The sequence below is a fragment of the Sesamum indicum genome, linkage group LG8 (assembly GCF_000512975.1).
Source record: "Sesamum indicum cultivar Zhongzhi No. 13 linkage group LG8, S_indicum_v1.0, whole genome shotgun sequence".
Lineage (NCBI taxonomy): Eukaryota > Viridiplantae > Streptophyta > Magnoliopsida > Lamiales > Pedaliaceae > Sesamum > Sesamum indicum.
This window is the reverse complement of record NC_026152.1, coordinates 9,326,550-9,341,371: the sequence shown is the minus strand read 5'-3', so window position 1 is coordinate 9,341,371 and position 14,822 is coordinate 9,326,550. Positions and strand designations below refer to the sequence as shown.

The 14,822-nt window shown below is 33.0% G+C and overlaps 3 protein-coding genes across 4 annotated transcripts; 2 read left to right on the top strand and 1 right to left on the bottom strand.

Annotated features, from left to right (window-relative positions):
* On the bottom strand, positions 764–1,620 carry LOC110012477 (defensin-like protein). Its single transcript, XM_020696395.1, has 2 exons — positions 1,529–1,620; positions 764–1,155 (listed from the first exon to the last, which is right to left on the bottom strand). Exons 1-2 carry the CDS (start codon positions 1,578–1,580, stop codon positions 842–844), a joined length of 366 nt encoding a protein of 121 aa, XP_020552054.1. The 5' UTR covers positions 1,581–1,620; the 3' UTR covers positions 764–841.
* On the top strand, positions 4,285–6,468 carry LOC105168094 (myb family transcription factor APL). Of its 2 annotated transcripts, XM_011088028.2 has the most exons (6): positions 4,285–4,600; positions 4,712–4,788; positions 4,925–4,991; positions 5,082–5,151; positions 5,316–5,358; positions 5,580–6,468. In XM_011088028.2, exons 1-6 carry the CDS (start codon positions 4,432–4,434, stop codon positions 6,258–6,260), a joined length of 1,107 nt encoding a protein of 368 aa, XP_011086330.1. In that variant the 5' UTR covers positions 4,285–4,431; the 3' UTR covers positions 6,261–6,468. The 2 variants fall into 2 exon arrangements, with proteins under 2 accessions (XP_011086330.1, XP_020551474.1); XM_020695815.1 differs by lacking the exon at positions 4,712–4,788 and having other exon boundaries at positions 4,413–4,600.
* LOC105168615 (organic cation/carnitine transporter 3-like) lies at positions 9,178–10,770 on the top strand. Its single transcript, XM_011088750.2, has one exon. It carries the CDS (start codon positions 9,178–9,180, stop codon positions 10,723–10,725), a length of 1,548 nt encoding a protein of 515 aa, XP_011087052.1. The 3' UTR covers positions 10,726–10,770.

Sequence of the window (14,822 nt, the reverse complement as noted above, 5' to 3'; positions counted from 1 at the left end):
TATTAGCAGCTGATTTCATGAATCCGAGGATGCAAAGCAATGTGAGGCTGCAGCTGGGAGCTAACGTCTCACTGTTACTAGGAGCTGGATGTATGTCGTTTCTGGCTAAATGGGCATGATTTCTTTCAACTTCATTCCTATGTTTATGTACTTTTCTTGAATAACCAGAATGGGACTAATGTTTGTGTAATATTTCAGTCGATGTAAATTTCTCTGTTTTTTTCTTGATCCTTCAATCATTTTCTCTTCTGTACTTGTTTTGTATTGGAAGCTATTTTGATTTCAGTATAAAAAGTTTTGACGTTATACTCAGGTGTCACCGACTGAATTCTTTTATTTTAGGACAAATTTGGCATAAATACCAATATTTACTTGTTATCTAGAAAATTTTCAATACTTTCTACGAATAGAAATTTGAAATTATTAATTTTATCTTTAGTATATCTTTTTATTTTTTAAAACAATTAAAAAATTATAAAAAAAAAAAGAAGTCGGATGAGATGCATGGAAAAACTTGAAAATTGTAAAGAAGTTGTTCCTTTAGTCCATAAATCTTTTTAAAAAATTTAAGAAAGAAGTAAAATTATAATTTATAGTGCATAAGTACATTTTGATTCGTTCGACACAAAAAAACAAATGAAAAACTAATGAATGCTAACGAATTGGATTAGTTATAGAACTGCTGTTAAAATTATAGATATTAGTAATTTTTCATGCGATCAGATATATTTATAAATTATAATTATACCAAACTTGATAGAAATTGATTGTAATTTACCTAAATTTTATTAAAAACTCTTGAAACTGTGGATACATAGACAGCACAAACACTAATCAGTAATCAGGACTTGACCAAAGACTTCCTGTTAACAGCAGGCGTCTTCACGGTTGCGGGAGGCCCTCCCTCCGGCGGGCCTTCGTCGCCGCCGCCGCCGGGCGAGCCTTCGTCGGGCGGGCCACCTGGATCGCCTCCGCCGCCGCCACCAGTGCCGCAGTCTTTGCTGCAAATGCATTTCCAGAATTTGCATTGGCCAGTTACGAACTTCTCTTTCTCGCAGATGGCGGAGCAGTTTTTGTCGCTGAAGCAAAGGCCTGTAAACAGTTTGCTGGGCGACTCGCAAATAGCCGCCTCCCCACGCATTATTATCATCTCCTCTGCATTCAATTTTTATATGAACATCATAAAAAAGAATAATTATATTTGGACATATTATACCCAAAAAAAAAAAAAATTATAATAACACCCTCTATAATATTACAAATTGCCCCCCACCCCACCCTACAGAGACTATCTCGTGATCAGGGGCATTATTGTAATTTAATATATATAACAGGTCTAGCGTAATTTTTCAAAATCGAAAAATCATGATATAATATGCCTAAATTCCAAAATGTGATTATATCTAGATAGGACAATTTAAATTTATAGAAAAAACTTGAAACAATTCTATATTAAATTAATTCAAAATTCAATTAATAATTTTCAGAGTGTATAATTCAACAATCGGAACACAAGGTAAAAACTTACGGAAGGCCAAGAGGAGGAGAAAGAGCAGAAGATTTTGGAGTTTGGAAGGCATTTTGATGATGAAAGTTGGAAGGTAGGATGATGATGTCAGAATGGGGTAGCTTTTATAGTGAAGGGGGACATCAACATGGTAGCAATGTTGAAGCATTTCGCAGACGATTGAAAACTACATTCATAACAGTTTTCCCATTATTACAAACTCATAATTAGTGAGAGCTTTTTACGTTAACTGCAAATCTTCATTACATTATTATAAGGAAACCACCATTACCAACTCACCCCTCAAACTACTAATGCTTCCTACCACCTTTTCAAAATCGGATACAAAATTACACTCTCTTACAAAATTTACTGTTTAAATCAAATCATTTTTTGTTTGGATTTGGACAAAAAATATTAACGTTAGAAAAAATTTATATATTTTTCTTCAAATACGTTAGTTTGTTTTGTCCAAACCTTAATGAAATAAGTATAATTTCAAATTCAATACACAAAAGTCCAGAAGATCCGAGATCCAATTTGGGCGGGTCTCTTTGTTCACAAGTTTGAGTTATGGGCCACCACATTTTCTTTCTTTTGTTCATTCAGCCCATTAGGATGTCAGAAGAAAATGGTTTTAGCATTTCATAGGGGACATTGGTTTCTCAAAAAAAATAAAATAAAATTAGGTTGGTTATACTTACCATCTTCCAAGAATACTATGTATTATAAATACCTTTTAAAATTTAAAACGTACCATAAGGTCTTTTTTATTTAACGGCATTAACAATTCTATTAAACTGCGATTGATCATTTCTAAATATTAATTTTACTTAATATGTTATAAAATAAACTAATAAATATATATATAGATATTCTTTTTCCTCCCTTAATTAGCCAATATATGTGGTGTAGGCAAGCATTGCTTATTAATTACTATATATATTTGTCGCTATGAAAAATTAATTTAAATTGCGTTCCGACAGAGTTGAATGTATTTTGGACAGTTGAAGCAAGAAAGTGAGAAAATGCCAAATTTGCATCTCAGATTGACACCCTCAAAGAAGCCCTTATTAAAAAATGTGATGGTCCCATGCATGCATGCATGCACGAATCTGATTCCCCACCCCCCGCCCCTAATTTCTAGTTGACTCACTCCTCATTCTACACTTGATATACTTAATAGGATAATATAAAAATAAAAGGCACTTTTCACTCACAAACAACGATTTGTGACACTGTTATATTCATTTTTTTTATCGATAATATACATTCTCTAAATTAGCTTTTAATTTTTTAATTTAAAATATATATATTTTAAAATATAAAATATTATTTATTTTATACATGCAGAATCCACGCCTCACGTTGAGCAGAAGATGATACATAAGGGGTCCCACGAACACGACCTCAAAGGAATAGGAACAAATACTTGGAAAAGCATGTAAAGATGCTTAAAATTTAAGCAAGCATATATGTCCCCAATATCCATTCCCTACCACTTTTTCCACTACTCTCTCTCTCTCTCTTCAAAAATAAATTACATGACAATTTGAACACATTTAAGTATTTATTAATGTAATAAAAAAATAATCAATTATATGACAAGTACAATAATCTTTATCATGTGTTTGTTTAGGTGCAGTCAAACCTAATAATTAACAAGGAAAAGGAATTAGTATAACTCTCTGTCTTATCGAAAGGACTTGAAATCCAAATGATGTTCCCCTTATTGGTTTTAATTAAACAAGTGGTTTGAGTGATTTACAAGTTTCAAAATCTTATTTTTTTAGCTAGACATTTTTTTAAAATAAAATCATAAGATTCGTTAGAAATTAAGACGAACAATATCTCGCGTAATGAGACAACGACCAACTCGCAAGTCGCATCTTTTATTTAGAAAATTTAGTGGGAAGAGAAAGAAGCAAGGAATGAGAGGACAATCTTGTATTCCACAAAAGCGCTAGAGTTGAGATTGAGCCATTGACGCTTTTAACCAGTGGAAAAGTAGCTCCGCATATTTCCCGCTTTATGCCTTCAAGTTCCCCTCCCTTTGTTTTTTACTTTTTTCCACCCTTTGTTCCGTATGTGCACCCAAATATTTTTTTTTAATATGTTATAAAATAAACTAACAAATATATATATAGATATTCTTTTTCCACCCTTAATTAGCCAATATATGTGTTGCAGGCAAGCATTGTTTATTGATTGTAAACAAAAAGTTTGGGTGGTTTATAAGCCCCAGACTTTCTCTTTTTAGTAAGACGTATTTTCAGGACAAAATTATGAGGCTCATATAAAATCAAAATGAATAATACCTCATACAATAAGATATCGATCGAATTACAAGCCACATCAACATACTAATCAACTTTTTAAATTTTACTCGAAAAATTGAAGGGTTTGTTTATTTTTGTTACAGAGATTGCCACATCAACCACGTCTAGTGATATTGATAATTTTAATCCAGCTTCTCATCATCATTCCATTTTAGATTTATAATGTGACCCCCCCCCAAAAAAAAACAAAAGAAATGAAAATTATTGACTATCTATTTCGAATTCAACTGTATCTTTTATTTTGGGAAGTCAGATGTACAAAGATGGCATCACTTGAAAAGATTTTTTATACAATATAAATTTGTATATATTAAATAAAATAAAAAAAGTGAAATAATTAATCAATAGTTACTATTAATTATTAATTATAGATGTAAATAACTGATAAATAATTATTATTAAAATAAACTAACACTCATATATGGATGGTTTACGATCAAAAAGTCATCAACCTCGACTTCGCCAATTAAGTTCTTCCGCCCCGGCTATTCTCCCTTATATGCGTCGCATTTGTTCTTGAATCTCCGGGTATTCCAAGCAATACTGGCAGCAGAAAGGGGAGGAGAGAGAAAGTAGAGAGAGAGAATGTTCCATCAGAAGAAGGCATCAAGTATGAACTCTCACGAGCGGCCGATGTGCGTTCAAGGAGACTCCGCCCTCGTCCTCACCACTGATCCAAAGCCCCGTCTCCGCTGGACCGTCGAACTTCATGAACGCTTCGTCGACGCTGTCAGGCAGCTCGGAGGCGCTGACAGTCCGTATCTATCTATCTATCTATCTATCTCTATACATATATACATGCATCATCATCTCATTTCTCTATCTGTAATTAATTATGATTAATTGTTTGTATTAATATGTTTAGAGGCCACACCGAAGACCATCATGAGAGTGATGGGGGTGAAAGGTCTCACTCTCTACCATCTCAAGAGCCATCTTCAGGTTCTTTTTAAAAAAATATAATAATTTGTTTTTTATTAACTTAATTACCCTTTTTTTTTAATAAAAAATTATAGAGTGGGATATTGTTGTGATTTTAATATAATTTTTTTGTTTTGATTTTGTTGATAACTTTCAGAAATTTAGGCTGGGAAAGCAGCCTCACAAGGAATTCAATGATCACTCAATGAAAGATGGCGAGAGAGGTACAAAAACACAACACAGACTTGCATATTTTCTTGAACTCTTATTACTAATTATATTGAAATCATACACTTGTGGAAATATGCATGCAGCTTCATCTTTAGAACTTCAACGAAACACTGCGTCTTCGTCGTCTGGAATGCTGGGGCGCACCATGAACGAGTGCGTTTTTCACTTTTTATCCTGCCGTCTCCTCTAATGAAATCTTGTATATATTAGCCCTTGTATTATGCGTGTTCGTGTACGTTTAAAATAATTTGGCGGTGATTTCATTTGTGGGATGTGCGATATTTGAATAAGTGTGCTAATACTTTTGATGCACTTAGGATGCAAATGGAGGTGAACAGAAGACTGCATGAACAATTAGAGGTAATTATTAACCTGTTCTAAGACCAATAGTAGAAAATTTTTAATCGAATCAGGTTTGATTGAATCAAATTTTCACAGCTCACGACAAGTTTATTACATTTGAAATGTTTCGACCAAATTTGATTTGAGTTACAATCTTTCCGAATTAGAAAGTATATATATTGAATGAAATATGTCAAAATGTCTATATAAATTGGTAATTGATTTACAATATACAACAGGTCCAAAGACACCTGCAACTCAGAATCGAGGCTCAGGGCAAGTACATGCAGACCATTCTTGAAAAGGCCTGCCAAACCCTTGCCGGCGAAAACATGGCGGCGGCCGCTGCTGGTGGCTATAACAGGCCGGCCATGGACCCGGAAACATCAGCCATGAAAGATTTCGGGCCGCCACCTCCGCCGATGATGAATTTCTCACCCCTTCAAGATCTTAACATGTATGGAGGCGGTGATCAGCTGGAACTTCATCACCATACTATGGAAAGATCGACTGTCGATCATGTCTTCATGCCGAGTGTTAACGACAACCTGTTATTAGGCAAAAAGAGACCTAATCCATACAGCAATGAGAATAGCAGTAGTGGGAAGAGCCCTTTGATCAGCTGGGCTGATGATCTGAGGCTGCAAGAACTGGGAACAGCCTCATCGTCATCATGTCTTGACGAACACCAGATTCATCAGATCACTCCTCTCTCAATTGACAGAGGCGGTGACGTCGATTCAGTTTCGGATATTTACGAGACAAAGCCGATGGATCTTTTATTGGGGGACAAGAAATCGGAAGCTTCGACGGCGCTCGAGAGGCCCTCCTCCAGTCAGGCGGCGGCGGAGAGGATGAACAACTCCTCCATCAGCGGCGGCGGAGGAATGCCACAAGGGCGGAGCTCACCGTTTGGGTGACTAATTAATTAACTTTATTTTAATTTAATTTCCTCATTAATATAGACACTTGCACTAATTAACTACGTGTTCTTGAAGGGTATGTGTAGGGTTTGAGAGTTTAACATCAGAGTTGCATTGTAATTCAATAGAAACATCTGCTATGATCATATTTAGAGCGATGATTTTTATATCAGGCTTGTTAATTAATATATAATTAGCACACACCATAATTACCATGTTTATTTTTTTATTTACGTGACTAAAATTATAATTTTTTCTTACTCTTCAATGGAAATTATAATCTTGAGAGAGAAAAAAAAAATCAGAAAACTCTTAGGAATTTCTAAAAACAATTTTCGTATATTTCAATAAAAAAATACATTAACTGCAGGTCAGGAAAGGCAACAAATAGGTACGTATCCAACTTTCATGCCCTCTAGGGTTCCATGTTCCGGTTGGTATCAACTTTGACTAGATGTGGTAACTACGCGCTGCTCCTAACTTTATTCTCATTCCCTCCAGTCCCCCCCTAATCTAATTTTCCACAGTTTTATTATGTTTTTTTTTTAAATGATCAACTATTATTAACCGAAATAAATTAATTATAATTATAATACAACAATTTTTACTATGCAGTATACAATATTTCATGTACATGGGGGGGTTCGAACTTATGAACTCTAAGATCATGGGACCTCAATTTCGCCAATTGAACTATGCCTCATTGACATTTCCACAGTTTTATTATTTGACCACTTTTTGGCACTCTTTGTTCGTGGCTTCGGCAGAGGGGTGCCAAATACCTAATTTAATTGGATTATGTATTGGGCTAAATTGATAAAAAATAAAAAAAAGATTAAAATTATTAAAAAATTACATGACTAAATTAAAAAAAAAAAATTCGCTGAGATGTTTTTGGGAAAAATTCTTAACCAAATTAGATTTGGCTAAACAAAACAGATCACCTAACAAGTGTAATCCATTTGTCATTTGATTGGTCACTTTTTCATAACTGTATATTAATCATATGGCAAGTGTATGTACTTATTATATAGGTTAAATTATAACTACGTCTCCTAAGGTTTGATATAATTACGAATACGCTTTTATTTTATTGAATAATTACAAATACCCCCCAAACATAAAGTAATTATGTAGCCCTTCGATAATGAAATAAATATTACTATTTTACCCTTGTTGGATTTCTTTTAAAAATAAAAAACTATTTTAAAAAATTTTTAAAAAAAATTAGGGTAGGTAAAATAAATATTCCATCGGGAATATTAGTTCCCAAGAATTGGACAATCCTCCATTTATGTCCCGAAATCATTTTGGTCATTTAACTATGACAATATTAGTTTTAATCATGTACCTTTCCATTTTGCTTAGATTCTGTCGTTCAGCTATTTTTATGACTATTTTGCCTCTTTTTATAATAAAGTTTAATAGCTCATTCTAATGCTCTAAAAATAGCCCAATATGCTTCAGAAATAAATTAAGTCCACATAAATTCATAACTTCTTTGAATCGCTTTGTTTTCGGATATTTCAAGTCCTCGATCTTACTAACTTCCTCCAACCACACACCACAACAGAGGATCTTAAGGATCTCATCCGTTTTCTGGCTTAAATATTCTATTTTCATAGGTATATGGATTAACCTATGTCCATAATCTTGCACCGTCTTTTGAATTGAATTTCTTTCAAATCTTGAGAAATCTTCGAGGCATCCAGTTCGAGTTCTTTCTAATCAGTTCCTTTAGTCATAATTTGTAAAACTGTATTAGTGAAGGAAATTACATGTTTCGTTTCTCCTTGCTGGTAATCTATCATGGACTTCGATTGTGTATATGTTTTTCACTGTATTTCCTGGTAGCACCTTTTCGATCAGGTGAATTCTCCACCATTTTCTTTGTTCCTCCTGGTAAGAGGTTTAGAATCCGATTTTATGGTCTTCTTTAGAATTCTTAAGACGAAATTCTGTATCTATTTTTTCAAGATTTGAAAATACTCATGGTTGTCATTCGAATCCTCATTCGGTGTTTGAAAATAATCTTCTCCCTTTTCTAAAATTTCCATAAAGAAATTTCATAGCACCCAATTTTAAATTTTATACCACCCAAGTTTAACCATTAGACCAATTATAGCTACTGATGGTCGGGGTTACCAAAAAGTGAATTCTACAAGCTAATTAACCTGGTGCAACAGGTTCGGAAAATGATAGTTGAATCATTAATTTATGGATAATTATGTTGTTTTTCTTGAGATTATGTGTAATTACGTATAAATTTTATGTGGTTTGGAAAATTAAACCTAATACTTCAGAAGTTTATTTCTATTTACTGAATAGACCATTCTATTAATTAAAATTTATCAAATTTACTGATATTTACAAAAAAAATAGAATGAAAGGCTATATTTACTCTATGATTGATTTATTATTAACCTATTACAAATCAAATTTTTCTAACCAAAACTACCCATATAGAGATATCTTCACCCTTATAAGGTTATTTTAGTTAGAAAAAAATTGTTTGACATGCAATAAGTGAGCTATAAGTCAATTGGGAGTAAATATAAATTCATCTTTTTTTTTTTTTGGCTAATATCTGTAAATTTGATTAATTTTAACTAATTGAGGGATTTATATGTTAGGCAGAAATAAACGTCACGTATTACAATATAATTTCATATAACATAAAAGATTTATGTGTAATTATATACCAAATAGAAAGAAAAATGTCATTTCCAATGGATTAATGATAGTCGTACCATTATTAATTATGTATGGCTATAAGCTAAAAGTTTCCCAAGTTCATTAATTGTCTTATTTATATTCAAATCTGTCGACCGCTCTATAAATAGGCTTCAGCGCAGCTCCGCGATATATGTGAAAAACGGCAAACACCACGTACGTACTCATATGCGAAATATCAATGAGTAATATAAATTCACTATCCTCACCGACGGAACCGTCGACTTGTCCACCGGAGCAACACCATCTCCGCTCGCTCGACGGCACAATTGAACACTGTGTGAGCCCGAACTTGTCGTGGAAACAATTTCTCCAATGCATCATTGTATCATTTGCGTGGTTCTTCGACGCGCAACAAACCTTCATCTCTGTCTTTACCGATGCTGAACCTAAGTGGACTTGTAAGAAACACTTTTCGTGCAATTACGAAACCACTGATATATGCCAGCTTCCCAGGGACTCCTGGTCTTGGGTTTCACCTGCGCGCACGTCAATCGTATCAGAGTGGTCCCTCGAGTGCGCTGGCCCAATAATCACGGGCTTGCCGGCTTCATCCTTCTTCTTGGGGTGCCTGGTCGGCGGGTTCGCGCTGGCCTCCTTAGCGGACTCGTCTCTGGGTCGGAAGAATTTGTTGGTTCTGTCTTGCCTGCTCATGTCACTACCCGGGTTGCTAACTGCATTTTCCACCAACATATGGATGTACTGCGGGTGGAGATTTATCAGCGGGTTTGGACGAGCCACGATTGGAACCTGCGCGCTTGTTCATGCAAGTGAGCTAGTGGCGGAAAAATGGAGGGCAAGAGTTGGAGTCATTGGATTCTTGTGCTTTACTTTAGGATTTCTCTCTCTCCCGGCTATAGCTTTTCTGCTAAGAAGTTGTTCGTGGAGATTAATCTATCTCTGGACTTGCGTTCCCTGTGTTTTCTACTCCCTGTTAGTGTATTTCTCAGTTCATGAATCTCCCAGATGGCTTTTCATCAAAGGGAAAAAGCAAGAATTCGCCAAAACACTTAGAAGCATGTCCGCGCCCGAGCATTGGAGCACCTTAACAGAAAGTTTCCTGAGCCATTCCATGGAGTGGGGGGAGACAGAATCAGAAGAACTTGGGATTTGCTCTGCCCTCGCGATCTTGCTACAGAAAAGCTGGGCTTTTCAGCGTCTTGCAGTTGTAACTTTAGCAGGTTTCGGCATCGGCATGATATACTACGGGATCCCATTGGGCCTAAGCAATTTGTCGTTCGATGTATATTTAAGCGCCACATTCAATGCGCTGTCCGAATTGCCGGTGACACTAGCCATGTTTTTCGTTATGGGGAAACTTAGGAGAAAGGGCACAGTGGTGGGATTGGCTTTACTGAGTGGGATCTGTTGCCCTGCGTCTGCGTTGGTAAGATGGAAGGGACTGCAAATTGCGCTGGAAATCGTCTCCTTCTTTATGGCTCGCGCGGCATTTGATGTTCTCTTGATTTACACATTGGAGTTATTTCCAACTTGCGTCAGGAACTCCGCCGTGTCGATGGTCCGGCAGGCATCGTTGTTTGGCGGGGTTCTCGGCCCAGCGCTAGCCGCGGTGGGCAGAAAAAAGGGGTTGCTCTCGTATGGCGTGTTTGGGGCAACGATTTCGGTCTGCGGATTGTTGATCGCTTGGTTGCCGGAAACTAAAGGAAGAGTATTGTGTGATACGATGGAGGAGGAAGAAGAGTGTAACAAGCAATGGTTACACAAGTAATCAGTTTACGATCTGCTACAGTGCTTCCAAACCCTAAAATTTGACTCCTTCCTTAGTGATGTAATTGATATTTCTTCTTCTGGGAATTAAAATAAAATTTTACATAATAAATGATCATAATAATATAAAAGAAATTTGATGGTTAAAATACATAGGTAGCTATATATAGATTAACGTCCTATTACTTTTGCAAGGCTTTAATTACTTGTTTCCAATTCTCTTTTCACTGTTTTTTTTAATAAAATTGAGCTACTTTCTAACTGTGTCATAAATCAAAGTGATGTGAATAAAGAGTGTATGTCCCAAAGGATCCAACTTGAGATTTTTGGATCTTAATTGGCAAAAAATGGAGAATAGTAAACCAGTTTAAGACTGCAACTTTTATTCTTGTGCAAGTGTAATGAAAAGTTAATCATTTATAGGCAACTTTCCCCATCAGTTGCATGGACTCGGGATCTGCAAGTCTGCATTAGACAGGTATAAAGATAAAGCAGTTAAGAGGATAGTGGTTTGGGACCAGTCATGGTTGGGAGTAGGGGACCTGGCCTGGGCGTAGGAGAGTAAAGGCAAGCCGGAGCTGTCTGGACCCAGCTCATATCATCATAATACCATGCCTAAGCTTATCCAATCCCAACTCCCAGATAATACGGCTTCAACTATGATTAATTCTAGCTTCCTATTACGAAAACAACAGATTAGACAATTGGTTACTATTTTTTTTATAATTGCTGGTCTGTATTATGACTTAGTTTTTTATTGTATTATATTGGGATGATAAAATGAGTAGGATATATATATATATATATATTCATTTGGTTATATAAATTCTAAATTTTGCTAAAAAACTTGAAAAGAAAAAAACCATAGAGGCAGAATTGGCAAGGGTTCAGAGATAGAGTTTCAGACCAAAGTATGGATTAGAGAGAAAAAAAAAAAAGTATTTCTCTTTATAAGAGACGGATTATTAAAAAAAATTGGGATAATTAGACTTTCTTCCCTTAAAATTTGGTGCAATTACACTTGGACCCCCTATGATTTGAAAAATTACATCAAACACCCTTGCGGTTTGCTTCCGTCTAACAAATAAGTCTTCCCGTTAGTCAAAATTCACCGAATTTGTTAATATTAACGAAAATAATAGAAAAATTATATTTACCCAAATTATTGACTTATTACATGTCAAATAAATCTTATTATGACCAAATTACCCTCATACGTCTTCATGCATTAATGCATGTGAGAAAGTATATCTTCACCGTTATAAGGATAGCTTAATTCGAAAAAGATTGTTTGACCTGCAATAAGCCAGTAATAAGTCAATCGACTTATTTGTTAGATGTATTTTTTTCAAATTATAAGAAGTTTACATGTAATTACACTAAATCTTAGTAAAGGAGAGTGTAATTATCCCTAAAAAATTAGTTGACATTCGGATTAGTCCATCTCTTATCCATAGATGGAAACTTTTGAGTTCACCACTGCGCCATTAGTAAGTAGTGTAGAGACGGATTTTTTTGTCGCTATTTATTTTCAGCAACGTGATCTTAATTTCAGAGACAAAAAAATGATACCCATTTTCTTGTACTATATAGAGATTTCAATTAATATTTTTCTATATATATACACACTATTATAATCAAATTATATACAATATTAATTTTTTATAATTTTGCATAAGCATCGAGTGAGCTTCATTGATAGCATTTTTAATCAGGGTGTATTTTAGGTCAGAGTTGTGACTCAACACAACTTAATTACTATTCCACCGGCCAATCTCGTGTTGAATTTTCTATTTTAAATCATGTTACATTTTATATTTCAATTAGCACTAAAATATTTTCGTAAGTAAAATAAATGATGTAATTTTTTGTAGACATAACATGTTTATATTAATTAAAATAAAAAAAATATAATAGAATTTGAATTTGGGTATTATCATCTAAAAGTTATTATTGTAAATTTGTTAGTCAAATAATCATTTAAGTTCATTATATATTCTTAACTATTATTGTTCTATATATAAATTTTTGTATGATTTAATAAATTATTTATTTATTAATAAGACGATTATAAGTTTAAGTAATTATTTATAAGAAAATCTCAATATTATAAAAATAATAAATAAATAAAATAAATACATCTGAACCCAATGTGGGCCTGGGTTGATCCATGGGATGGGCTTTGATTTTAAAAATAGACCCAATTGAGACCCACTTAAAGGTCTAGGACCATGTCGACCCAAACTTTTATGTGATTTGAAAAATTATATCTAATACCCCTGATGTTTTGCTTTTATCTAATAAAAAAGTTACTCTGCTAGTTAAAATTTATCAAATTTGCTAATATTAATAAAAAATAGGTAAAATATATTTTGCCTCCCCGAACTATTTTTAATGTAACATTTATTCCCCTAAACTAACAGATAGGACACTTACCCCTTACAATTAAATTTTTGGACAACATTATCCTTATATATTATATATATTTAGCTAGTTCAAAGAACTCTTTTTAGCAATTTTTTATTTTAACTGTAATTAAATTTTTTCTTAATTAAAATAATATCTTTTATTTATAATAAAGTAAAATATAATTAGTGAATTAAATAGTTTTTTTTTTATTTTTACAGACTCAAAGTTAAGCAATGAACGAATAAAATAAATACACAAAAAAAAATTGCATGAAAATATTTTATTAATTTGGTAATGAAATTAAGTTATTAACTATTTACTCTTTTAGATAAAAATGAGTAATTACATATTGGTTTATATTTTCTTTAAAAATATGCTAAAATTAATCATTTTTTCTATTTAACTTTTGGTTAAACATATATATTTATCAATTTCTTTTAAAAAACACATATGAGTTGTTGGTAATATTATATTTATTGTATATATATCTACTATATATATTAATTTATACTTCACTTTTAATTTAAATTCTTCACATATTGAACAAAATTTTTATTTAAAAAAATAATTTGATAATGATTTAATACGCAAAATACTAAAATATATTAAAAATAATATATTTGTTCAAGGCATGAGGGGCATTTTTTTCCAACCAACGTGGTAAGTGTTACATTTGTTAATTTAGAAGGATAAATGTTAGATCAAGAATAATTTAAGAGGGCAGTGTATTTTATCCGAAAATTTTTTGATTGATATTCATATTTACTCTCAATTATCTTATTAATGACTTATTGCAGGTCAAAAAATTATTTTACGTCCAAACTACCATTTACATCTTCTTACGTTAATGCGTGTGAAGAGTTCGACACATGAATAAGTTTGAAATCATGGGGACCCCTCTCCCTCTCTCTCTCTGTGTGCAAATGAAGATACCTATTCCATGAAAATGTTTCAATTATAATTAAATTATAAATTTCTATCATCAATAAAAAATATGTGTAATTAATTAGTAATTATTATTATAGTATAACTATTCATAAATAGACCAATATCTACATGGTTAATGGAGGTATTGTTTTGCGTATCGACGTGAGTTATTTATTTATTATTATTAGTAGGAAAAAAAACAAAATAACAATAACAACATGAACCATCAAAATCGAAATCACATTGATTTTCATGGACATAGTAAACAATTCTGATCAAATTTGGACGAATCAAATTAATCACAGAGCAATTATATCACACTTATTATATAATTTGTCACTTTTTTTGAACTGTATATCAATAATACAACAAGTACATTACACTTGTCATATAAGGAAAAAGACTTATAGAAATGGGTATTACAACAATTGTAGCCATAATATTTAATTCCACTTTATTTATAATTTTTAGTTCTTATCCATACCAAAAATATATTAGAACGGTTGGTTCGGAGTATATTAGACGTGATAATAACCTCGTAATCGACTTAGTTTTTGTAAAAATATTTAGGATGAAAAATTCATCGAATTCTAAGGAGCTAATAATTAATTATAGGAAAAAATTCATGAACGGCTAAATTTATTTGATTTAAATGAATGGTCTACATCTAATATTCTTTTATATTAGATATTTATATATTTTTATACATTAGATATAAATATATAAAATATATATTTTTAACATATATATATAGAGAGAGAG

Coding starts and splice junctions, on each gene's coding strand:
- LOC110012477 (XM_020696395.1), bottom strand. CDS start 1,580: ATGCCTTCCAAACTCCAAAATCTTCTGCTCTTTCTCCTCCTCTTGGCC. Junction 1,156..1,528: donor TCTCCTCCTCTTGGCCTTCC/GTAAGTTTTTAC, acceptor AATTGAATGCAG/AGGAGATGATAATAATGCGT.
- LOC105168094 (XM_011088028.2), top strand. CDS start 4,432: ATGTTCCATCAGAAGAAGGCATCAAGTATGAACTCTCACGAGCGGCCG. Junction 4,601..4,711: donor GCAGCTCGGAGGCGCTGACA/GTCCGTATCTAT, acceptor TAATATGTTTAG/AGGCCACACCGAAGACCATC. Junction 4,992..5,081: donor AATGAAAGATGGCGAGAGAG/GTACAAAAACAC, acceptor ATATGCATGCAG/CTTCATCTTTAGAACTTCAA.
- LOC105168615 (XM_011088750.2), top strand. CDS start 9,178: ATGAGTAATATAAATTCACTATCCTCACCGACGGAACCGTCGACTTGT.